This window comes from Perognathus longimembris, chromosome 15, assembly GCF_023159225.1.
Source record: "Perognathus longimembris pacificus isolate PPM17 chromosome 15, ASM2315922v1, whole genome shotgun sequence".
In the NCBI taxonomy this organism is placed as follows: Eukaryota; Metazoa; Chordata; class Mammalia; order Rodentia; family Heteromyidae; genus Perognathus; species Perognathus longimembris.
The window spans coordinates 12,251,483-12,278,141 of record NC_063175.1 but is presented as its reverse complement, the minus strand read 5'-3'; the positions used below and the strand labels follow the sequence as shown (position 1 = coordinate 12,278,141).

Here is a 26,659-nt window from a genome sequence, read left to right as displayed (position 1 = left end):
GGCCCGGGCCGTCCCCCCCCCCCTTGACTTCCCCCCCTCGGGAAGGCCTGGGCCGCCGCCCCCCGGCACCGCACTCCCACCCCGGCCCCCGGGAAGGCCCGGCCGCCCCCCACGCCGCGTACCTGGCTTCACGGTCCGCAGGCGCACCGGCTCGCGGAAGTGGCGGATGACAGCCCGCGTGTCGCGCAGCGTGAGCCCGCTGACCGGCGTCCCGTTCACCTCCAGCAGCACGTCCCCCGGGCTGGGCGCCTTGCCCGACACCACGCTGCAGGCGCCGGCGCCCGGCCCCTCGCGGAGCCGCCCGAGGTAGGGGAACTCGCCGCGCTCGGCACCGCCGCGCACCTCGGCGCCCAGGTCGCCCTCGGACCCGGCCCCGGCCACGGCGCACTCCTGCACCTTGCTCAGCCAGTGCCGCTTCTTCCTCAGCGTTCGCGACATCCCGGCCCCGCGGCACCATGGGCGCCGCGCCGCGCCGGCCCGCTCTGCCCGGGGCGGCCCGCGGCCCTGCCGCCCGGCCCCGCGAGGACCGCCGCGGGTGGAGCTGAGGGAGGGCGCGGCGAGCCGGACGGTCGCTCCCGGGGGGCTGCGGGCGGGGTCTCCGCCGACGGCGGCCCGGGCCCCGCGCCCGAGAGGCGGGAGAGGCGGCGGCGGAGGCCGGGGGGGAGCCGGAACGAGAGAGGCCCGTCGGGAACGCGCGAGAGCGGTGGAGACCGGCGCCCGCCCGCCTGCCTGCGCCGCCGGGAGACTGCCGCTTTCAAACCCGCCGCAGCAGCCGCCGCCGCCGCCGCCGCCGCCTCCCCGCCCGGCCTCCCGCCCGCGCCCTTCCCTCCGCCCAGGCCCGCCCCCTCCCGCCGCGCGGCGCCCGGCGCGCTGCCGTCACAGGCCGGGCGCCTGGGAGCCGGCCCCGCACTCCACGCTCGCACGCAGGGGATTGGCTTTCGGCACGCAGGGGGCGGGCCGTCGGCGAAGAGAAGGAGCTCCGATTGGGCGACGGGATCGGGAGGCGGGAACTAGGATGACTGAAGTTTAGAGAGAAGTTTGGAGCGGGCGGGGGCGGTAGAGGGGAGCCGGCCGCGAGGAGGTCTCGGCGCTCACCCCCCCCCCCGCCGGCTGCAGCGGGGTTTGCGGCCCCGGAGGGGGCGTGGCAGACGGGGGCGGAGCCGGGAGTCTGCCCGGGGGCCCGCGGGTGGAGGTGGAGGGCAGTGGGGTGACCCGGAGGCCGGCCGGTCCCCGGCGCTGGTGGCCTGGAGACGGCATCGCGGTTCCATTCGTTATTATTGGAGGCCCGGCCCGGGAGGCCGGGAAATAGAGTCCTGCGCTGCGCGCTGTGGGACCCGGGCATTAGATCGCCTCTGTGAGCCCAGCGTCCCGGACGGGACTTGGAGACGGCCATCAGATGGTCTGCAAAGTGAATACAATCGCCAGGCTCTCCGGAACAAGGCGACGATGACCAGATCATGCCGGCATCCGGCCCAGACTTGGGTGTCAGGCTCTGCGGGGCTCCTTCACCACAGCAGCCGGTGGTGATGATTTGGGGGTGGGGGAGAAATGGGTCGGGGACTAGCAGCACACCTGAGTTGCAGCCCCCACCCGCCACTTCCTTCCAAACCTTGGTTCAGATTTTCTAGTCGAGGGTTGGAGGCGTGACTCTCCTGGTAGCTAGCTACACAGTAAGTGAAAGCATCAGGTACTGAGTTCGAGTCCCGGCCTCAGACCGAACACAATGGAGTTTTCTAGTCTATAAAGAAGGTGATCTAGCTCTTTCCAGCACTAACTTTTCAGGAGCTCCTCTGGATCCCCCCTCCTTGACACACCCTCTTGCTGCTCTGACTGGAATGCTTACCTCTGGAAAAACTAATCCATCCTCGGTTAGGGGCTGAGGGCCCTCTCTTTCAGGTAGCCTTCTAGGATTTCCAGTTCTCAGGTATAAATTGTTCCCTCTGAGTTAAAACATTTTGTTTTACTTTTGTAACAGGATGGTTATGCTGTGGGCTTCCCTCCTTTAATGGCAGCATGAAGCCCTTATTTAAACTATGAATAACTCAACAGACTTTCACCCGAGGCTCTGCTCACTTAGACTGGACCAGGCTTTTGTCCAGACTAGCCTCTATGAATGCTGTAATAAAATAATCTTGAATCATTAAAATTCTGATCTACAAAATCTTCCTAGGAAATTTGAAAATGTTGATATATCCTATATATACTGTGAGACTGGCATACATAATGTTGCCTAGCCGAAGTTAGTACTAATGTTCTATTGTGTCTTTACATTTTATTAGCATTTTTATTTGCCTAGGCCTATGGGTTGGTTAATTTGTATGCTAATGCCAAAATGTGCTCAGTGACAAAAACAATAAGATGGAAATTTTTATGCCAATCAACAAAACTTATTCTATAAAACCAGTATTACTATGTTTCATACATACACATGCATTTTAACCCATAAGAACAAATGACCAAATTAATCCAAATTCACAGAGCAATAATATATAAAACCAACTATGCCAGGCACCAGTTGCTCACACCTGTAATCCTGGCTACTTAAAAGACTGAGATCTGAGGGTGGAGGTTTGAAGCTGACCCAAGCAAGAAAGTCCATGAGATTCTTATCTCCAAGTAACCACCAAAAAGCCAGAAGTAGAACTATTACTCAAGTGGTAGAGCACTAGCCTTGAGCAAAAAATAAAAGCTCAGAGACAGCACCCAGGCCCTGGCACACATACACACACACACGTGCACACACAACCACTATGCCAACATGCTTTGGAAAGGAAATTTGGGGCTGGGTATGGTGGCTCACACCCGCAACCCTAGTAACTCAGGAGGCAGATCAGGAAGATCACGGTTCAAGGCCAGCCTGGACACAAAAGTTCATGAGACTCCACCCTCTCCCATCTCAACCAATAAAGAGGTTGGCATGGTGGTTTACACCTGTCATCTTAGTGATTCAGGAACTTAAATGGGAATGTCACCGTTTAGGACTGGCTGAGCAAAACTTAAAAGACTGTATTCAAATAAACAGCAAAAGCAAGAAGGACTTAGAGTATGGCTCAGAGGTTGAGCACATACAGGCACAAGACTGAGTTCAAACCCCAGTACCACCGGAAAAAAAAAAGGTGGGGGGGAGTTTGCCAAGCAGTCAGATGTCATTTGTCTCACAAAGCAGAACACTAAGTGAAATAGAAGCTAGTAGGCTTCTTTTTCACCTTTTAGCTTAACTTCAACCTCCTACCCAAAGCTGGCCTTCATTTCCTCAGGGGAAGGTCATCTCTTACTTTTCCAAGACCCCGGTGTGTCACCTTTTCCATTGGACAACCAGACCCTCAGAGCCAGTCCTTTCTGACCCATCTGTGCCTCCTTCCAACTACAGCTTCATGCTTTCCTTCTTCCTTTCATTCAGCTGGCACAGAGAGGGAGTGATGCTAGTGCACACAGGGCTCTAAGTGCTCGTTTAAAGCAATTGGTGTCTGCTTCTACAAGAGAGAAGACAAGACGTCATGATGTAGATCCTAAAGGCAGTAACCAGGATGATAATCAGAACTGTGGGCAAAATCAGATAACTAGGAGGCTGTGATCTGAGGATCACAGTTCCATGCCAGCCCAGGTAGACAAATCCAAGACTCTTACCTCTAGTTAAGCACCAAATGCCAGAAGTAGAGCTGTGGCTCAAGTGGTAAAGCACCATCTTTGAGTGAAAAAAAAACACACAGAAGAGCAGGAGACCTGAGTTCAAGCCCCAGTACCAACACACACACACACACACACACACACACACACACACACACACACACATACACAGCAGCAGCAGCAGCAGCTACAAATAAAAACTGGTGGCTAGGAGAGGGGACAGGTTAGGAGACAGACTTTAAAGAATGCCTCACTGAGAAGGTGGCTACCATATGTTTATGGAGAAGAGAGGATTAGAAAATGAAGTCAGGAAGGAAATCCAAGGCCCTTGCCACTTTGATCTTTTGGAATTGGGAGAGAAGTTCAAGGAGGGGAGCTCTAATCATCAGAATTCTGACTCGTGCTCAGCTGAGCAGTGGTAACATTATGACATCCACATTTTGGTTGCCCTCATGGTGCCTGGGTCATAACCCTTTCCCCAGGCTATGGAAATGAGAATTTCTCTTCCCCAAGACAGGTCACAGAAACCCTTGTCTTCCCCTGCCTTTCTGTCTTGGAGAAATTCTCTCCCTACCTTGTCTGCTCTGAGATTACAGCTCGCCCCCACTCCCACCCCCTCCATTTCTCATGGGCTCCTGCCTCCTTCTTGGAAAGGGAAGGAACAGAGGAAGAGATGCCCAGAAGAACCTGGACAGGCTGCCGGGTTCTCCACTCCGGATGCTAGCATTCCATTTGCTTCATGGATCCAGGCACCAACTTCACGTGTGTCTGTGCTTCAGTGCTTGAGCCACACTTGTGGAACAGAGTCAGCTGGAGGACCTGGAAAGCCTGTTGCCCACCTCTCCCTCACCTGGCACCTCCCACTCTGTGTGTCCTGTGCAACATCCTTATAATAAACCACTAAACATGGGGATTCCCCTGATGTCACTGAGCAAATTCATTGACCCCCACGGAGGAGATGGGAGCCCCAATGTATAGCTGACAGATCAGAAGCACCGCTACAACTGCCTGGAGCCTTTGGCAGGATCTGAGCCCAGGCCAAGCCCGTTGCCTGTGAGATCTGACACTGAGATTGTCACAATTCAAGTCTGGAACCAGCTGGGGCTGCTGCGGAACCCACCACTTGGTGTACTGGGAACCTCAGACTCCATATTTGATGTCAGAAACCATCTGTGTGGTGAGAGTCTAGGAGAATGGATCCTAAGTTTGAGTTGTGTTTTTTCCCCCCCCCCCTCACTATCTTCAGAAAAAGCTAGAACAGAAACTATTTGAGTGATGGTGCTGGTTTGGACCAGGGCAGAAAGGAAGAAGATGAAAGTTTATTGAATATGCTGTGAAACTCAAAAATTACAGCTTTGATATTCTACATTGGTCATAGTTAAGTAAATATAAATTATAATTGCATTTAACAAGAAGTTTTCAAAGGGGGCAATTAGAAGAAAATAAAAAGTGAGAAAAGGTTCTTGATTCAGTTTAAATTTATACCTGTTCTTTCTCTTAATGTGTGTGTGTGTGTGTGTGTGTGTGTGTGTGTGTGTGTGTGTGTGTATTGAGGATAGCTTCTAAATGTTACTTTCTAGGTTTTCATTTACTTGAGAAAGTAACATGCACTAAAAAATATGATGGCCTTAAAGTTTGTGAAACATTTATTGCTCTTTTAGTCTGTCTATATAGAATGTGTCACTATTAACTCATATGTTTAAATTGTAAAGGAACTCATGAGCTTCTGCTAAAAAAAAAACTCTTCCATGCTAAAGACATACAATGGAATAAACATAGCCTCTTCAACTACTGGTGCTGGGAGAATTGGGCAGCCATATGCAGAAAACTCAAAGTAGACCCAAGCCTATCACCATGCACCAAGATCAACTCAAAATGGATCAAGGACCTCAATATCAGACCTGAATCCTTGAAACTACTGAAGGACAGAGTAGGAAAGATGCTAGAACTTATAAGCATAGGAAGGAACTTCTTGAATATAGTCCCAGGGGCACAACAAATAGGGGAGAGACTTGACAAATGGGACTACTACAAATTAAAAAGTTTCTGCACAGCTAAGGACATAGCCACCAAAACAGAAAGACAGCCAACCATATGGGAAAGGATCTTTACCAGCACAGCAACAGACAAAGGCCTAATATCTGTCATCTACAGAGAACTCAAAAAACTAAGCCCCTCCAAGCCCAATAAACCAATTAGGAAATGGGCAAAAGAGCTAAAGAGAGACTTCACAAGAGAAGAACTAAAAATGACAAAGAAACATATGAGGAAATGTTCAACATCCCTGGAAGTAAAGGAAATGCAAATAAAAACAACCCTGAGATACCACCTCACCCCAGTTAGAATGGCCTATACTCTGAACTCAGGCAACAACAAATGCTGGTGGAGGTGCGGGGAAAGAGGAACCCTTCTCCATTGTTGGTGGGAGTGCAAATTAGTACAACCACTTTGGAGAACAGTATGGAGGTTTCTCAAAAAGCTCAATATAGACCTACCCTATGACCCAGCCATACCACTCCTAGGCATCTATCCTAAACAGCAAACCCCAAGATATCAAAAAGACAGTTGTACTTCCATGTTCATCGCGGCACAATTCACAATAGCCAAAATATGGAAACAACCTAGATGCCCCTCCACAGACGAATGGATCCAAAAAATATGGAACCTATACACAATGGAATACTACATAGCGATTAGGAGTGGTGAAATATTGTTATTCGCAGGGAAATGGTCAGAACTCGAACAAATAATGTTGAGCGAGACAAGCCTAGAACACAGAAAACAAAGGGGCATGATCTCCCTGATATATGACTGTTAAGAAAGGGAGAAACCAAAAACTGCTTGTCAAATGGTATTTCCCACAGGATTGGGGCAGCGACCCAACAGTATGTAACTAAAACCAAACAACTACTCAGCATATAAAGGTCAAAATTGACCTCTCAGTGGAATACAATAGCTCAAAAGCTACGTATGTACGTTCATATAAGACTACTGTCGACATATTGTCAAACATCGACATTACATTTAAAGCCCTAGGCAAATTTTCTTGGGCTTGGCCACGTGGATACTGTATATGTTCTTGATACATTGGGTATTGTATATATGTCTACCTGACCTAGAGAAGGGAAAGAAAAACAGGGCGTAAGATATCACAAGAAATGTACACACTGCCCTACTATGTAACTGTACCCTTTTTGCAAAACACCTTGTCAAAAAAAACGTGTTCAATTAATAAATAAATTAAATTTTAAAAAACTCTTCCATTACAAAAAATCTCTCAGGTTATTTGACAAATTCCAATGTTTCACTCTTGAGCCTTGTTTTCCATTGTGGACTGGAAGCAAGAGGCAGCACCTTTTCCAGATTCCAATGCAGAAAGTGGAGATGTGGCTCGCATGGTAGAGCACCAGTGTTGAGTGGAAAAGGCTAAGCAAGAGTATAAGGCCTTGGGGTTCAAGCCCAGTACCAGAACACACACACACACACACACACACACACACACACACACACACACACCTATCACAATATCCTTATTGTACAAAAACACCTAATTACCCAAACAATTGAGTTAGACAACTTCTAACCAAGATGACAAACGTGTGTAGCTGCAGGACAGATGACTCAAGGGGCTGAAATCGCCCCATACCCAAGCCTCTGGGGCCCTCATGCTCCCCTAACTGAGCTAAACAAGAAGCCTGCTGCGGTGGCTTCCAAGTCCAGCAGAGCAGAAGCAAGCCTGGCGGGGCCCTGTGGCCTCCAGAACAGAGGCTGATTCTCACGTGGTTTCCTGTTTGCAAGTCATCTCCTACAGTCTGCAATGCATTTTCTTCATTTCTTGCCACCAACCTTGGCAAAACGCTTATGTAAGAACTTGGCCTTTTCACAAAAATTAGGCCCTGGGCTGGGACAAGTTGCTAGTTCTATCAAGAATTCTAAACTTTAAAAATCTCCAAATATATTCTTTTAAAGGTCTCAAGTGTTTATGCAGGTTATAAATTATGACAATTCCACCAAAATCAGTCTGGATTAAATCTTAGAAAAGTGTGTCCAGAGCAGTGGGGTCTACGGAGAAGGAATTCGGAAAGGAATGTTGGGAAAATCCCAGACTTTAGTTGCTCATTATGGAAAGCTCTAAGCTCTAGTACCATTTTAGGCCAGGGAAGATGTAAGAAATTGAAGAATAGCATCTTTCTCTTTAAGTCATATTTATGTGTGGTGAGGATGGGAGGAAAAAAAATGGAGGGAGTGAAGGGGTGATACTGTCCAATCAACCCCCACATTTATGCTGACATTCCCAGGACACTGTTTGTCATGCAGAGGCAATGTGTAAATTAGAGAATGTGGAACCTTAGTCACATGTGCAAGTGATGTGAGCCATGAAAACAACAAAAGCAGATGTATAGGCGCTAGTGACTCACAACTATAATCCTAGCTACGAAGGTAGCTGAAATCTGCAGGATCTCAGTTGGAAGACAGGCCAGGTAGAGAAGTGCTTGAGACTACACTTCCAATTAACCAGCAAAATGCCAGAACAGAGGCATGGCTCATTTGGTAGAGCACTGGCCCTGAGCAAGAAAGCTGAAGGAGTGTGCACAACCCTGAATTCAAAGCCCCAGACACTAGCACAAAACAACAACAAAAATATGTTCGCAGTGAATAATATCAGAAAGGCTCTGAGTCATAGAATGATCAATATCATATTTTATTTACCTGTTTTCTCATTTTATTGAGAATGTATGGATTTGTATTGTATCACACTACAGAAAGCCTAAATTATACACATGCTCTTTCTGTCCAGTCCTGTCCAGTGCTCTGCCCTGGTTGGCTCTGTCCTCTTTCTGACCTGACTGCTTTGTTCATCTTTGATGGTTTTTCATGTTCCCTCTCTGAAGATGTACCTCACTCTTAATTTCCTGCCACAGGCCTTGAATCAGCCCATGTGCAAGGTTCTCTGCCCCTTCCATGTATTGAAAATTGTTTTAAGACACAAAGATACTCATGGCAGCTTTAAGAGGTGACCCTGGACAGCAGTGGACATACCATCCTGAGAATTGTCAAAACAGTACAAAAAACATGAAATAAAACTGTGGAAAAAATATGAAACAAGCCAGGCACTGGTGGCTCATGCTTGTAATCCTAGCTACTCAAGAGGCTGAGATCTGAGACTGTGGTTCAAAGCCATCCCCAAACAGACAAATCTGAGAGATTCTTATCTCCAACTAACCAGCAAAGAGCCAGGGGTAGTGTGTGCAGCTTAAGTTGTAGAGCTCCTTGAATGAAAACTGGAGTGAGAGTACAGAGTCCCTGAATTCAAGCTCCAGTACTGTCCCCTCCCCTCCCCCACAAGAATACAGAAACAGGGAGCTGGGAATGTGGCCTAGTGGTAGAGTGCTTGCCTCATATATGTGAAGCCCTGGGTTTGATTCCTCAGCACCATATAAACAGAAAAAGCCAGAAGTGGTGCTGTGGCTCAAGTGGTAGAGTGCTAGCCTTGAGCAAAAAGAAGCCAGGGACAGTGCTCAGGCCCTGAGTTCAAGCCCCAGGACTAGGAAAAAAGAGAAAAGAATATGGAAACAGACTAAAAACTAAATCTTCCTCTAAGAGAAAAGAGATGTCCGAGTGTTAAACCACCTCTGTGACCACCCCCCGCCCACCCCCCTCCACTCACTCCCTTCAGTCCAGGAAGTGTTCAGCTCTCTCTAAGATCTTTGAAATTACATTTTTGGACTTCTCTTTCTGAATAGGATTTAGTAACTCTTACACTCACAACTTTATCTCCTTTAGTGTGTGTGTGTGTGTGTGTGTGTGTGTGTGTGTGTGTGTGTGTTGGAACTCATCAACTTTCCTACCCATACTGGCTTAGAACTGTGATCCTCAGATCTCAGGCATGATGGTCAGATTACAGGCATGAACACAGGTACCTAGCTAATCATTCTTAACAAAATGCTAAGAGGCATCCAACACCTTCTTCATCTTGTTTGGGACAGTTCCCTCCCCAACAGTAGCCTCAACAGAGGAGCACCACTTTCCACTCTACTGCTTAGGATCCTGTAGGGCAATGACAATCACATTTCCCCATCTACAAGGGAGAGTCCAAAAGCCATCAGTCATGAATTCTCAATGACGATGATCATCTAAGTGTGGAGGGATTCTCACCGGGGTGAGGCAAGGTAGAGTGGTCTTCTTACTTGAGAAACATGGGTGTAAAGGTCTTGAACTGCACCCAAGTGTAATGAGGTTAATGACTTGAACTGCACATGAGTGTCCACAGGGGTGAATGTCTGGGTCTCCACTCTCCTCAAGTCCATATAAATTACAATCTAATCCCTAATGTGATGCTGTTAGCAGGTGGTGCCTTTGGGAGGTGATTAGGTCATGAGGGTGGGGCCCTGGGGAATAGGATTTGTGCTCTTATGAAGGAAATGCCAAGGAGCCTTGCCATTCTTTCCTCCACGTACCCACACAGGAAATGCACAAGAGGAAGAAGGCCCACACCAAAACTTGACACTGTTGACACCCTGGACTTTCAAGGTCCAGGAGTGTGAGAAATAAATTCTTGTTGTCTAGGCCACCAGTTTATGGTATTTTGTTACAGCAGCGGAAGCTGACTAATACAGTGTATAAGTGTATTTTTAAGTAACAATAATAACTAAAGCATGAGGAGTCTTTCCCATATACCCTCACAAAAGTTAACTCTCTTACTCCAGACCAATTGAGCAAACTATTAACTTTGTCTTTATATATAGGGCCAGAGAGGAATAAAGGGTGAATGAATAAGGAGTTTAAGACCACTCAGCTATGGTATGAGAAGCCAGAATTCCAACCAGACTTTGTCTTCCTGAATCTCAAAAACACAGCTGGAGAGAAATTACTTTACTTAGAAGTAAAATGCCAAAGCTCTCCATTTTAAAAAGCAAGAAGACAAGGTGCCCACAATGGTCATTGTATTGTTCTGGCTAACTCAGTAATAGCATGTTCAATCAACAATCACACAATTACACTCAAAGAACTCAAACAATCCTAACTATGGGACATTTTCCCACAGTATTACATAAGCTTATGTAAGTAGAAATTATACAACACATTAATATCTCAGTTTGTACTGGAACATAAGGCTTAAACAATGTATAATAATAATATTTCTGCCACATGCCTGTGGCTCACACCTGTAATCCTAGCAACTCAGAAGTCTGAGATCTGAGCATCATGGTTTCAAGTCATCCCTAGCAGGGAAGTCCATGAGATTTTTTTTTTTCCTACCAGTCCCAACACTTGAACTCTTGACACTGTCCCTGAGCTCCTTTGGCTCAAGGGTAGCACTCTATCACTTGAGCCACAGCACCACTTCCAGCTTTTTTTTTCTGATTAATTAGAGGTAAGAATCCCATGGGCTTTCCTGCCTGGTCTGGCTTCCAGCTGTGATCCTCAGATCTCAGCCTCCTGAGTAGCTAGGCTTACAGGGGTGAGCCACCAGCACCTGACTGAAAACATTGATTTTAAAAAATATCTTTGTTTTACTTGACAGTTCTGGGGTTTGAAATCAAAACCTCATACTTGTCAGGGGAGTGCTCTACCACTTGAGCCATACCTCCAGCCCTTCAGAGACTCTTATCTCAAATTAACCACCAAGAAAAGCTGGAAGTGGAGCTGTGGCTCAAGTGGTAGAGCACTACCCTTTAGCAAAAGAAAGCTCAAGGACAATGCCCAGGCCTTGAGTTCAATCCCCAGGGCTAACATACACCTCCCACACATACTACTAATAATAATATTTGGGCTGGGAATGTGGCTTAGTGGTAGAATGCTTGCCTAACATGCCTGAAGCCCTGGGTTTGATTCTTCAGTACCACGTAAACCAAAAAAAAGCCAGAAGTAGTGCTATGGCTCAAGTGATAGAGTGCTCACCTTGAGCAAAAGAAGCTGAAGGACAGTGCCCAGGCCCTGAGTTCAAGTTCTAGGACTGGCAAAATAGTAATAATAAAATAGCAGTATTTGAGCCCAGCACTGATAACTCAAATTTGTAATCCTAACTACTCACAAGGCTGAAGTTTGGAGCCAGACTGCAAACACATCCTCAAGAAGTTTACCTCCAGTTAACCAGCCATTGTGTTTCCCCCACTAACTGAGGCAATAGGGGTGCCCCACCGTGCCCAGCCACTGGTTGAGATGCCGTCTCTCAGACTACTTTTGCCTAGCATGGCCTTAAACCATGATATTCCCCTAACTCTGCCTCCACTAGGCCCATCCTCTTCATAACAAAACTCTCCCTGGATCTTTTAAATCCCTTATTGATGCTGCTGTTCCAAACAATATATCTTATAGCTACTTACCTAAGTATTTAGTCTTTGCTCATATTTGAAACTTTGATGTATATAAATACATTCAATATTTTCAGTCAAACTTGAAGAGCACTTTAACTTATAATGCTGAAGACTAAAGTCTTCTTAATCTTTGGATCTTCTATGTATTTTAGGGATGACAAGGCTTTATATACAAATCAGAGGACATTTATTCTTTCCAGCGGAAAAAATAAAAGTGTTTAAACTTTGAATCTTTGTCTCTCTAACCAAAAGATCCGCATTTATGGTACCAATGAGCTTTATATTCTAGCATTTGGGAATAGTGGTAGTGGTAAAAATCTGGTTGTTATATGCTTATAAATGATTCAGCTTTCCTGTTTTGTCAACTCAGCCCCTTACATCTCCTGTGAGTAGAGCAAGGATAAAATGCGTCTGGTGGTGTTTCTTGCACACATAAAAGGAAATGACTCTGTGGCTTTGAGACGCCACTCTCATTCCATTGTAGACAAGGAAGCAGGGAACATAATAAGCATGGTAGTTGCAGATTTAAATGGTTTGCCTGTTGTTTCATAAAACACTTGTTTCTTTTACTCCTCCAAGTCTGTGCCATTCAGCTGAGCTGCTGTGACGCAGAAATGGTGGATTAAGGCTCAGTGTGCTGGTCCTGAGTCGCAGGGTACTGGCATCCAGTGTGTCACGCTCCCCAAGGCTCTGCCTGGTCCCTGCCCCAGGACACACAACCCAGCCGGACCCGAGTGCTCAGAGGTGAGACCGTTTCTGAAAGTTCATCAAAAGACTAAAAAGGCAAAAGGCTAGGAATGAAAAAAAATTCTCATAAGAGTCTGAAAACGAAAATCACACTGAAAAGAAAAGGCTGATGTATGACCCATAATGCTTTCCCCTTTTAATGTGGAAAGACTAGATCTCTTAATTGGTAAAACTGAGAGTAACGAACAGGTCAGTGAGGCCTTCGTGTCAAACTGACAGGTGCACCTGAAAATTGAACTTATTTTTTTCTTTCTTTCCCATCCAACATCAACTTCTTTATCAATGCAGGATAATTTGTAAATGCTAGAAAAGGAAATCCTCTTAAGTGAACTCTGGGCCTCTTCCATCTCCACTCACATCCGTCCACAGGGGGTGATTTTTGCCTGGAAGGATTTCTTCTATCTCATTTCTTCGATCCTCATTTTTGCTGCCTCTCTTTGGTCCAGACATGTTAGCTGTACTTGTTCCATAATTCTCCATGTCCAATTCATCCTGTGTGTGTGTGTGTGTGTGTGTGTGTGTGTGTGTGTGTATGTGTGTGTGTACTTAGGGCCTCACACTCTTAATGTTCTCTTTTGCACTTCTGTCCCATTTACCTTGTTTCTAGTCCCCTGATTTCTATACCTCTGTTTTTAATCAGTTGCTCATGTATTGTTTCCATCTTTCTTCATGTAAACCCAAGGCAGCATAACTATGTATTTCTATTTTTCCTCTTTCTGACTGAGAAGAGATTGTACTCGATGTAAAGATGGCTTGTTTGGTTTGTTTTTTTTTTTTCACTCAGCCTTCATCTTCCTTTGAGAACTTCCTGAGGTGCAGGGGTCCTTTGCCAGATGGTGCAGGAGCTGCTGTCAGCCACAGGGCCCTTCCTGTAGCTCCAAGCCTCTCCTCTCAGTGGGAATATCTCTCTTCTTACCCGGCCTCCCCTCAGGCCTTCCTCTTTTCACTGGGAACAAAAATGAAAGACTTCTGAAGAACTCTGCAATTTCCTGTTATCAGTGGTAAAAACTCACCTAGTCTCTTATCCCTGCAGGCTGCAGTCAGGTGACCTTGCATTTCTTGCTTAATGTCCATTCTCTCCAATCTGGAAGGATTCCATCTCCTCTCAGGCTGCTCAGGACAGATAAAAACATGACCCTCATTTCTCACCTGGCTATTAGGCTTTCTCCCCCATGGCTGAATCACATAAAGTAGGACCACATCTCTCCACTCTTTTCTCTGTCCAGCTAGCTATTCCCCTAGCATCCCTCTCCTATGGCTCAGAGCCAGACTTCCAGCCGAGTGACTCATAGAAAAAGATTTGATCCTCATCCCCTAGTCCACTTCACCCCAACCCCATCCCCATTATTCTACACTGCCTGCCTGGGATGGGCCATCTACCTCCATTCCCCTGGAATGAAGCAGCCTTCTGTTGATTTCTCAGAACATTTGCCACTCCGGCCCTCTCTATTTTAGAAATACTCTCTTTGCTGGTGCTGCACTCTCCTGGACTTCCTCTCTGGCCAGACACTGAAAATCAATCTCAGTCCAAAGTGAGGTCTTCAAAATGAAGCCAAAACTAGGGGAAGCTGTGAGAAGCAGCTACCTTTGGTTTAACACTTAAGAAGGTGCAACTATCTCAGTAAACAAGATCATCAATCTTAATGCAATCTTAGTTGCAAAAAGTACAGTAGATGCAAAACACATTTTGAACAAAACATCAAAATTTCAATGAAAATTAGTACTGGGCTGATTCAGATTGGATCCTGAGGTAAAAAGAAAAAGTATGCCTTTGTATTGGTGACTCAGTGCAGGTTTTTATAGTCATTTATTTCCTGAACAGTTAGACGAAAGGCTGTTGAAAAATGACAGCAAAACAATCTGAACACATGGTTTTCAGTTTGTTTTGTTTATGTCACAAAGGAATGTGCTGTATGTAATTTTACTTTGTATTAAATAAAAATTAGCTGTATCATCATTTGGCTAACAGATATTTTGAAACAAGGCAATTCTGCAACCTCAATTGGAAATAAGGTAATCAAAGAAGTAGATTTGGAATGTTATTGGTGAGTTTGCTTGGGTTAAATCCAGAGGGACTATACCCCACCCCTCCCTGCCCCCAATTTTCCAGGTGCTGGGGCTTAGACTCAGGGTCTTGCATGCTCTCACTTGGCTCCTTTGCTCAACCCTAGCACTCTGCCACTTGAGCCGCATCACTCCTTCCGGCTTTTTGCTGGTTAATTGGAGAAAGTCTCATGTATTTTTCTGCCTTAGCTGGTTTTACACTGCCATCCTCAGATCTCAGCCTCCTGAGTAGCTAGGATTACAGGTGTGAGCCAACTGTTGTCATTTTTGGTCAATTCCTGAGTGAATCACAGACAGTTTTGGAGATCCACTAACTATCCGTGGACAGGTTTCTGAGAGTGACTTCCCGGGTTATTTATTTAACTGTCCTTCATTCCACCCCATTTGAAGCAATTTTTAAAACACGCATCCCTCCGCTCACCATCTCTGCCTAATCTTAGTGCAGGCCTGGGAAGAGGCGAGGGCACCGAGCACCCCCCCACACACACACACTTCTAAAACAAGGCAATGTTTGCACACCAGTCCGAGACACTGGAAGTCTGAGCTGACTTAATCTTAGAGACGGAAGAGGAAAGGCAGTGCTTCCCCTTCTTCTTTGAAGATTTAAGTCAAGGAAATTCATTTCTGTTGTACATATGTAAGTACATATTTACACAATATATATGCTGTTGCATATATCCAACTTGTGTCAAGACATTTAATAAAATATAATTTACATTTAAAGTGATTTTTCAGGCCAAGTGCTGGTGGCTCATGCCTGTAAATCCTAGCTGAGAGCCTGAGATCTGAGGATTGAGGTTTGAAACCAGCTGAGGCAAGAAAGACTGTGATTCTCTGTCACCAATTAACCAGCACAAAAAGCCAGAAGTGGTTCAATATGTAGCATGGTAGAGTACTAACCTTGAGTGAAAAAGATAAAGGACAGCGCCAAGGCACCAAGTTCAAGCTCCAGTACTGGTATACACACACATGCACACACCACATACATACACACACACACACACACACACACACACACACAAATTTATTTTACTTTTGGGACATCCAATTTAGTGTGTGAGGTTTTTATGGCTTTTTTTTTTTTTTTGGTCTTTCTTAGGGCACTCAGGCCTTAGAATCGAAGCATGTACCCTATCACTTAACTATAACTCCTTTTTTTACCTTAGTTATTTTATTTTATTTTTTTTGCCAGTCCTGGGCCTTGGACTCAGGGCCTGAGCACTGTCCCTGGCTTCTTTTTGCTCAAGGCTAGCACTCTACCACTTGAGCCACAGCGCCATTTCTGGCTATTTTCTATATATGTGGTGCTGGGGAATTGAACCCAGGGCTTCATGTATACGAGGCAAGCACTCTTGACACTAGGCCATATTCCCAGCCCCGACAAATGATTTTTTGACAGAATGAACTTTCAGACTTTAGTATCTTCAGAAATAACTCAGTCCTTTCCAGTTTTGAGATTCAATAAAATGTTTCTTCTAAACATTCAGAAGAAAAGCAATCAACATATCACCTTGACAAACCTCTACAAAGATCAATATTTCCACAACTCTTCTTCTCTGGTCTTCTAGCACTTCAGTTCCAGCCATGGCTTACAAGGTCCTTTAATTCCACCTTGTTGTTGTAATAGCTCACATCTGATTTACATTTTAATTCGTTTTTGTTGTTGCTTTGCACCAGTACTGGAGCTTGAACTCAGGGCCTCTCATTCTCCCTTAGCTTTTTCACTCAAGGCTGGCATTCTATCCCTTGAGCCACAACTCCACTTCTTGATTTTGCTTGTTAATTGGAGATAAAAGTCTCTCAGCAGTGCACTGGTGGCTCAGGCCTATAACCCTAGCTATTCAGGAGACTGCAATCTGAGGATTGGGGTTCAGTCAGCCTGGGCAGAACAGTCCTTGCGAGACTCTTATGTCCACATAACCATCAGAAAAGCTGAAAGTGGTGCTGTGGAGCAGTATTCAGGCAGGAGAGAAAAGTTTGTTCCCAAACTGCTGGCCTTTGGCTGAGAGGCTGCATGGCTGGAGCAAAGGGCTGAACCACCGACGGCCCTGCCTTATCTAGGGCAGGGATGGGAGGTATGGCCAGGTGGATTGGATGTGACCTCAGAGAAGGGGGAGGTAACTGCCTCCAAGGGTGCCAGTTACTATGTACCACAGGTACTGGACACAGACTTAAATAGGCGGGGGGAGGGGCAGAGGGGCCTCTGCATGGAGCCCTCCCCCGGGCAGACCTTACACTGAGCAGCTAGAGGATTACAGGTGTGAACCAACACTCCTAGCTAGAAGTATTTTTAAATTACCAACTCAAGTATCTTGATGTGAGAGGGATTATGTTTTTGCAGACTCTTGATGATTAAGACTTCTGAGAATGCCAATGGACTATATTAGTCCTTTGTTTTCTCAGCTGAAGTAGTCCCAATGCTGAGAACATTTGAGATGTACTGCAGAGCTACATTCTTCCAAATAAATATAAAGTCTCTACACTTGAGTGCCTTACACGCAGAGAAAGTGGTAAGGACTGGGCACACAGGTTCCAGGTCCAACTACGTGAGTTCCTGTTCTGGTTCTCACACTTACTGTGTGATTGTGTTCAGGTTCCTCAACCTGCCTGTGCCTTGTCTGTCAAATTCTAGCAGTACTATTAAAGTTTGTTCTAAGGACTCTGTGAAAGACACTTGAAACAATGCTTTACTTAGTAAATGCTCAATAAATATTAGTTGTGATTGTGTTACTATAATCATTGAAAAGTTCAGTACAGTGTTAACACAAGTAGGAGAAACAACTAGATTCTAAATGAAGAAGCATTTGAAAAATATTGTTATTTATTTAAGGGAAAACAGAATAGTTATTAGTTTATCTGATTCCAAATTAAAACAGGAAAGTTCCTTTCTGTAGAAAGCCATTTTATTGTTGAGACATATTACAAATGTTATAAAATGTTTAACAAACACAAATGTAGCTGGAAAATATCCCTTGAAAACACAAAACCTAGCTTTTAGTTATGAGCAGAAGCCACTACATTCCTGCTTTGAGACATTCTCCAAGAGGGAAGCATAATTATATAATCAGGCATAATGAATGCATATTCATTTATTTATACCTCAACTTATACCAGAAAGGAAGAGAGGCTGCTATAATGAGTGAATCACAGAGGAACATAAAAATGTTCTAATGTAGCTCTCAATGCATATAGCATACATTATTTTTTTTAAGTTGTAAAGAAATACATATAGCCACGTCCCAGTGGTTCATGCCTGTAATCTTGGCTACTCAGGAGGCTGAGATCTGAGGATAATCATTAAAAGTCTGCCTGAACTTCAGTTTGAACTCAGGAGTTCAAACACCAGTAACTATAACACATGCAAAAAAAAAACAACATACGAATAATAGAAAATGTTTCTCCATTTTTACTCCTGGAGCATTGCTTTTCTTCAAATAACAGTTTTATTTGAATCCTTTCGTCCTTCCTTCTCCATATTTTTTTTTTTTTTTTTTTTTTTGGCCAGTCCTGGGCCTTGGACTCAGGGCCCGAGCACCGTCCCTGGCTTCTTCCCGCTCAAGGCTAGCACTCTGCCACTTGAGCCACAGCGCGGCTTCTGGCCGTTTTCTGTATATGTGGTGCTGGGGAATCGAACCTAGGGCCTCGTGTATCCAAGGCAGGCATCCTTGCCACTAGGCTATATCCCCAGCCCTCCTTCTCCATATTTAATCAGTAGCCATGACTGTTGATTTCAACTTTGCAATATTTCTCTTATCCAACTGCCAATACCCTGGTTCAGATTTCCTCCTCTTCAGAGGTAATCATTGCTTATCCTTTGCTCCATGCTTCCTCTCCATCCTCTTCCCTTCTTATCTGCCACTATTATCATCCCCAGAGTGCCACTGAGTTCACCTTTCTCTGTTAAGGATCTGCCCTTGTCATCTGCATGCTGGGAAACCTTCTATGCCAGGCCTCATGCCAATAATCCTCACTACTCAGGAGGCTGAGATCTGAAGATCAAAGCCTGCACATGCAAAGAAAAGTCTCCAAGATTCCAGTCTCCAATTAACAGGCAAAATGTTGGCCTGGAGTCATGCCTTCTATGGTAGAATCCTAGCTGTCAACACAAAAGCCAAGAGAGAGCTTAAGGCCCTGAGTTCAAGCACAAACAAAACAAAAGAAAAACCTTTCTATAGCGTTGTATTGCTTTTTTCTTTTTTTTTTGGCATAGCTGAGGACTGAACTCAGGGCCTTGCACTTTCCACACAAGTGCTTTTCCACAGAGCTAAATCCCCAAGCCTGCTTTGCATTTTTTTTTTTTTTTTTTTTGGCCAGTCCTGGGCCTTGGACTCAGGGCCTGAGCACTGTCCCTGGCTTCTTCCCGCTCAAGGCTAGCACTCCGCCACTTGAGCCACAGCACCGCTTCTGGCCGTTTTCTGTATATGTGGTGCTGGGGAATCGAACCTAGGGCCTCGTGTATCCGAGGCAGGCACTCTTGCCACTAGGCTATATCCCCAGCCTCCTGCTTTGCATTTTTGACATATTTAATTTTATTCATTTATTTTGGTGTTATTGGGGACTGAAATCAAAGCCTCTGAGCTGGTTAGGTAAGTGCTCTACCTCTTCAGTCATGTCTCTAGCTCTTTTACTTTTAGTTGGACATTTTTCCAGTATGAGTCTCATGTTTTTCCCTGATGGTCTTAGAGAGTAATACTACTCTTATTTCAGCCTCTCAAGTAGAGGGGATTATAGCTGTTCACCACTATACTTAGCCCTGTTTGTACCTATTTCATGTCAGTGTACCTTATAATACATTTTTTGTTCATTTGAGTTTCTTTACTAGGAAATTACTTGCATTGTTTTCCCGTACCACTTGGCATATTGTTATAAGATACCAATAAGTGTAAAAAAAAACAACCAGAAACCAGTTCATAAAACCATACAACAGGCCTGGGAATGTGGCTTAGTGGTAAAGTGCTTACCTCGTATACATGAAGCCCTGGGTTTGATTCCTCAGCACCACATATATAGAAAAAGCCAGAAATAGTGCTGTGGCTCAAGTGGCAGAGTGCTAGCCTTGAGTGAAAAGAAACCAGGGACAGTGCTCAGGCCCTGAGTTCAAGCCCTAGGACTGGAAAAAGAATTCTATTAAATTGATATGCATTTCTAATACTATAATGGTGTCTCTATTATGACACAGTTTGATCAGACATAAATTAGGAAAGACATAAATTAGGAAAATGCGTCTAAACCAAGACCTTAGAGTTTCACAAGATAGTCACATAATTTCTTTAAACTAGAGCACATACTTCCTTTTGTCACTTACTATGCAAGTTTTAACAACTAAAGCGTTCATTGAAGGTTAAGGAAAGCTAGTAGAATCGGGGGAAGACAGAAAACAACATTTTAACAGATAGCATGCAGCCAAGTGGGAAGGCCCCTGCCTGTAATCCCTGTCGCTTGAGAAAGCCACCATAGGAGCACAGCCCAGAGACAACAACTTCATGACACTGCATCTCAAGCAATACAATGCTGCCTGTGGTGGTGATTGTCCTTGCAGCTACGTGGGAAGTGTAAAAAGGAGGACTATAGTCCCAGCTGGCCCAGTCGGAAAGTGAGACAGCCCCTTAGTCGAAGTATAACCAAAGCAAAAAGTGCTAGGGGAGTGGCTCAAGTGGTAGAACTCCTGTCTTGTGAGCTCCAGGCCCTGCGTTTAAATTGCAATACTTCCACAGATTTTTTTTTTTAAGTAATAGAAGCTACCATGACCACAGAGATTCTAATAATAAAAATACTAGAGTAGAATGCCCTTACATGTGACATAGTAAGGTAGTAAGTATGTTATGTGTAAGGTATTAAGCTGGGTGTCTTTCAGAACATATGCATACATGGCCATTAAAAGACAGTGACTTGTGTTTGCACTTATAAACCTGCAGACAAGGAAGGTTCTTGGCGTTATACATTTAAATGTGTGACCTCTGAGTGCAATTATAGGAAGATGCATTATTAACTGTATACAATTTGCATCATATCATGTTCAGTCTCAGGAGAAAACCCACCCACTGATTTGATCTGATGCTACAGAGAGCTTAGAGGAAAGGCAATTACTGCAGTAACAACTGAGGTAAGGTAATGGTAATCAGATCTCAAACTCTGCAAGGATTGAAGCTGTGCCTCGCCATACAATGATAATGCCCATAGGTAGTTGTAGGGATTACAAATGTCGCTGCATAAATCTCCAAAAATCATCCCTTCGTGGCACAGTGAATTGAATGTGAATGAAAGATGCGAGTTTGATCATACATTAAAGTTCCTGCATAGAAGGTTTTTAAAGGCAAGCCACCTACTCCCCTTTCACCGTGGCTAGATTTAATGACTTGCCTCCAAGGAAGAAAGCCCGAGAAGGTAAAAATAACTTCACACTAGAAAAACATGACACAGTGAAGTAGCCCTTCCTAGCCTCTCCTGACATGTGTGCAGATGGAGTGTGCACTTCACCTCTATGGAGACTGTTCCAAAACAACCCTCATAGTCCCAGTCTGACCCAAAGACAAACACCAGAGGCCTCCAAATGAGGGACACTTGACATTCATCTGACCAGTGGGCTCAAAACCATCAAGGTCAGGGACAACAAGGAAGAAAGAGAAGCAGATCACTGGAGATGAAGGAGCTACGACTCCCAGCTACAGCGTGTGGTTGCACAGGACCTGAGCCACAGGAGATCAGTCATGGCAAAACCAGCATCAGTCTAGAGTTTGATTAGTTATGATGTGTGCACATTAGGTTTATAGTTAAAATTACTGCACTATTCATGGATATGAGAACTCTGTGTAGTGTCTTTACATCTTTTTTTTAATGTTTACTTATTAGAAAAGTTTAAGCTATGTTTGGCACTGGGGTCTCACACCTACACAAGAGGCTGAAATATAAGGATCATGGTTTGAAGCTACTGTAGGCAGAAAAGTCCATGAGTTCTTGTCTCCAATTAACCAGCAAAAACCCAGAAGCAGAGGTGTGGCACAAGTGGTAGAGCTCCAACCTTAAGTGAAAATGCCAAGCTAGAGTGCAAAGCCCTGAGTTCAAGCTCCAGCCCCAGCACACAAAAGTATTTGCAACACCAGCACAGTGTGCCGTTGCCACCCAAAGCCAGCAGCACTCCAATAGCACCTGAGCAGACTGGGGGGTGAAATGGACAGGTGCATAGGAGGACAAACACGGGAAGGCTGAAAGACAACACAAAAGCTTTGAAAACAATCTATAGGATTAAATGTGTGAAAGACCACATCTTACTTTTTACAGACGACTATAAGAGAACCAACAAAATGAAAGTTCACTTGCTCTATGTTGTGATCCCATTAAAATACAAGTAATCTCTTCTTAGGTTTCTCCTGGGAAGGCTCTGGGCTTCTGCTCCTGCAGCTCAGAGTTAGGAGCCAATGTTGTCCTCAGGGATGGGAGGGGAGAACTGTGTTCTCCCAGATGGTGGAGCTGTGTTCTCCCGGACGGTGGGCTGTGTGCTCCCGGATGGTGAGGCTGTGTTCTCCTGGATGGTGGAGCTGTGTTCTCCCAGATGGTGGGGCTGTGTTCTCCTGGATGGTGGAGCTGTGTTCTTCCCGGATGGTGGGGCTGTGTTCTCCTGGATGGTGGAGCTGTATTCTCCCGATGATGGAGCTGTGTTCTCCTGGATGATGGAGCTGTGTTCTCCTGGACGGTGGAGCTGTGTTCTTCCCGGATGGTGGAGCTGTGTGCTCCCGGATGGTGGAGCTGTGTTCTCCTGGATGGTGGAGCTGTATTCTCCCGATGATGGAGCTGTGTTCTTCCCGGATGGTGGAGCTGTGTGCTCCCGGATGGTGGAGCTGTGTGCTCCTGGACGAGGCAGTGAGGGGCTTGCGGCTCCTGTGCACCCTCTGAGAAGCTGTCTGGTTATTCCAATCCCTTTAAAGAAATAAAACAGGATTTGGTTGTGACTCCTTTCTAATGTGAATGAAGGGTGAACACTGATATAATCCCCAAACTGAAGGCAAGCAAACATCCTGTAAACACTCCATCCCACCTTTGTTCCTGTCGTGGCTGATTGTTCCTATGGAATATTCATGAGGACCACACTTAGTTGTTCTTAAGTACTTGCATCAGTAATCTTTTGTTTTGACTTTGGCAGGCCAGTTCATACTTTCACAGAAATTTCTTCTTGCTGGCTGCAGGTGGCTCACCCCTGTAATCCAAGCTACTCAGGAAGCTGAGGTCTGAGGATCTCAGTTTGAAGCCAGCTGGGTCAGGAAAGACTGTGAGACTCTTATCTCCAATTAGTCATCAAAAAGCTAGAAGTGGCGCTGTAGCTCAAATGGTAGAGTGCTAGTCTTGAGTAGAAAAGCCCAGGGATAGTGCCAAGGCCCTGAGTTCAAGCCCCAGTACCAGTGCACTCATGCACCTACACCTGTGCACGAGCACACATGCACGCACATGTGCGCACACACACACACACACACAATTGTGTCCCTTTAAAAACAAACCACTTCCTATGTGATATTTCCCCCACTACAAACTTTTCTGCTTCTAGGAGAGGGGTTTTGCTTCGGTATGAAGCTGGTGTCCCTTCGTTTGTGTTTCAGTCAGGTCCTGGGGCCTTCCATGCTCCCCATTTTTCTGGGACTTTGGTAAGGAACATATTTGCACCAATTTGACTGAGCTGTGTTTTTCTGCCTGACTAAGCTTCTGCCAGGGAGACCTGCCAGGCTGGAGCTGGCAGGGACAAGGACAGCGGCTGGCCCGTGGTGCTGGCCTCGCCTCTGTTGGGTGGTATTGTAAGACCAGCCAGGACTAGAAGTAGAAAAAGTGCTCCATTCCTATTGTGTCAGTTCCTAGAATAGGGTTCTCTCATATGTTTTTTTCCTAATGATATGTATTACTTCAAGAGTCCCAGTAGCTGGGTTTGCTTGCATGGTGCACAACTACCCCGAGTGTCAGGGCTGTGGCATCATGAATCAGTCCAGGAAACTTTCCAGCAAATTTACCAAGTTTCTTTTCCAGTGGCTCAACACAGGTTCTCATGAACGACCTAGTTCTACTCCAAATATCCATTTCCCTTCGGTGTCTGTTAGCCACTGACCTGTTTTTCTAGGGGTGACTTCTTTCCTAACTTCTCATGTTGTTGAGGTGTTTAGTTGCTCCTGTTTCAGATCTCACTTGCAGGAGAAGTAGAACAACTTAGAAAACCTAGCACAGTCTTTGGGAGGGTGCAAAGCAGTTAGATTGGTGGATAAAATGATGATACTGATAAAGAGATTTGACAAAGCTGTGCCCTGCTAGGCCATGCCTACCATTCATCCTCATGCAAGCTCTGATTGTCATTGGTTGATATTGACATTGGTCAACATCACTGTCCATCATCCAGAACCCCCCACGTATTCACTCCTCCCAGACCCCTTATCGCTCATCACTTCTTATTTCCTTTTGTTTACAGCCAACATTATTTTGTGCACAGGTCTCTTTGGTCCTGTGTTCCCAGTCTCCCTTGAAATCCTCTCAGGGGGCTTCTTTCCTGTTGTCTTGCTGGACTCATGAGGGAAGCTGTACTCTCTCCCTTGTCCTTTGCTAGATCATTCTTCATTCAACTTGGGCCTCCAAATTTCCATCCGTGGCTCTACCAAGTCAATCTTTCACAGGCTTAAAAGCATCCCCTTTTCTACCTCCCTCTCCCCATACATGTCCTCATCCATAGCTACTACACACATGCAGAAACTCCACTGTCCACCCTACGTGCTCTTCAGTTAATCTAAAACGTTTATTGTGATACTATTACTGTTTTTTAAAAAGAAACTAAAGAGGTGTGTGTGTGTGTGTCTGTGAGTGTGTGGTTGTGCACCCATGCACACATGTATATGCTGGTACTGGGGCTTGAACTCAGGTGCTGCCTGGGTGCTCTTCTTTATGTTTTTCTGCTAAGTCTGGTGCTCTACCATCTGAGTCACAGCTCCACTTCTGGCTTGTTACTGGTTAATTGGAAATAAGAATCTTTTAGACTTTCTTGCCCAGGATGGCTTCAAACCCACAATTCTCAGATCTCAGACTCCTTTGTAGCTAGCATTACAAGCATAAGCCATGGGGGTCCAGCTTTCTTTGCTTATTGAACAGTTGGCATCTGAAGCTCATGTCATATGATTTCAACATTGTAACTCCAGCTCTCCTTTCAACTCCTCTTCAACCAACCTACATAGTGGAATTCTGTGCCTCTTTTTGGAGGGGGGGTTATCCTGGGGCTTGAACCAGGGTCTTATGCTTAGTAAGCACTATATTCCTGAGCCATGCTTCCGTTCCTATTATCTGTTTTGAGAGATTGTAATCGAGTTAAACACTTCATATTGAATTAACCTAAAAAAATACAGGAAGAGGGGCTGGGGATATGGCCTAGTGGCAAGAGAGCTTGCCTCGTATACATGAGGCCCTGGGTTCGATTCCCCAGCACCACATATACAGAAAATGGCCAGAAGTGGTGCTGTGGCTCAAGTAGCAGAGTGCTAGCCTTGAGCAAAAGGAAGCCAGGGACAGTGCTCAGGCCCTGAGTCCAAGGCCCAGGACTGGCCAAAAAAAAAAAAAAAATACAGGAAGAACAATTATCCCATTTTAATAGGAAAAAAATAAATGGTGACAGGAATTTTCTACAATCAGATAGCTAGAGAACAGCAGAGCCAGCCTTTAAACCCATCCATCCCATCCGTCCATCCATCCATCCATCCATCTTCTAAGCCCAGGCTTCTCCCTCACTTCAGATGCCTTGCTCTTTACTCATTAAAATTATTGCTTAACTCTCAAATAGTCACAGATGAACCTTTGTTCATGCAGCTAGTTTTCACCCCCTCTGACCAGATGGGGTCTCCCCACCCCTTGGTCCTCACAGAACACAGAACTATGACTACTTCACTCAGTCTCTCCGAAAGCAAAGTAACCACAAGATATTGTGGCAGCCTTATGCTCATCTCTTTTACTCCTTAGGAATATAGTAATCACTTGCTGCAGGGCTATCTCACTGAGCCAATACCTCTATCTGTCTATCATCTATCTGTATCTGTCTCCCTATTGTCTATGTATTTACCATCTATGTGTCTAAAAGCTATGGTCTATCTTTGTCATCTGCCCTGGGCCATTCATGCAGAGCCTTCTAGCAGAATCTCACCGCCTAACCACTGTGTTCCCAGCTTAGCCACCATGTCATCTGAGTGTTTTTGTGCCTGGGGAACTGTCCCTGGGCATCTTTGGCTCATGCCTAGTGCTCTACCACTTGAGCCACAGCTCTATTTCCAGCTTTAAAAAAAAAAAAAATTGGTAGTTTATTGGCAACCTTCAAATCTCAGCCATATCCTAGGATTATAGGTGTGAACCACTGGTGCCCAGCTCTGAACTTAAAGATTTTGCTCAACTAAAATAATAAATGGTTTATTTATCTCTCTATATAAGCAAAGTATCCATGTCGTCAGCTGCTTTGTAAAAGTCCTCCTTCTTGTGGAACTTGATATAAACACAGCTTATTCCTTGCTGACAGCCCTGAGGGAAATTCAGGCATGAGGAAAGAGAGGCAGAAATAAGAGCAAGTTGCAGAGGCAGGACTTGAACCCAGGGATCTCCCAGGCAGATTACTCACCTAGCCCTTCTGTTGCCTAAAATATTGCCGTGTGGTTTTGACAATACATTCTGGCCACTGGGGTGAGAATTTCTGTTTTCCCAAAGCAATGTAGTTGCTCACTGACAATTTAAGATGGCGATTCTTTGATCTTGATGGGCTTCTTTTTTTTTTCACATAGAAAAATATCTTCTCCACTATTTGTCCAACATGAATCTCTTGTAATTAATTGTGCTTTAGACTCTACCTGGAAAACAAAAAGTTCAATGCTATTCCTTGCTTTTTTCCTACTATATTCCAGAAGACAAGG

At 45.3% G+C, this 26,659-nt stretch overlaps 1 protein-coding gene and 1 long non-coding RNA gene across 3 annotated transcripts in view; one reads left to right on the top strand and one right to left on the bottom strand.

The window, feature by feature from the left end:
* The window catches only part of Magi3 (membrane associated guanylate kinase, WW and PDZ domain containing 3), a 194,388-nt gene extending 193,686 nt beyond the window's left edge, over positions 1-702 (bottom strand). For both annotated transcript variants that reach the window (XM_048363205.1, XM_048363206.1), the window contains exon 1: positions 123-702. In XM_048363205.1, coding sequence (XP_048219162.1) covers positions 123-438 — 316 coding nt within the window. In that variant the 5' untranslated portion in view covers positions 439-702. The remainder of the gene's footprint in view (positions 1-122) is intronic.
* Positions 1-25,171, top strand: part of LOC125363884 — a 29,922-nt gene extending 4,751 nt beyond the window's left edge. Inside the window, exons 2-3 of the long non-coding RNA XR_007213374.1 lie at positions 1,642-1,643; positions 25,118-25,171. This is a non-coding gene — a long non-coding RNA (uncharacterized LOC125363884). The remainder of the gene's footprint in view (positions 1-1,641; positions 1,644-25,117) is intronic.
* Positions 25,172-26,659: the final 1,488 nt, after the last annotated feature.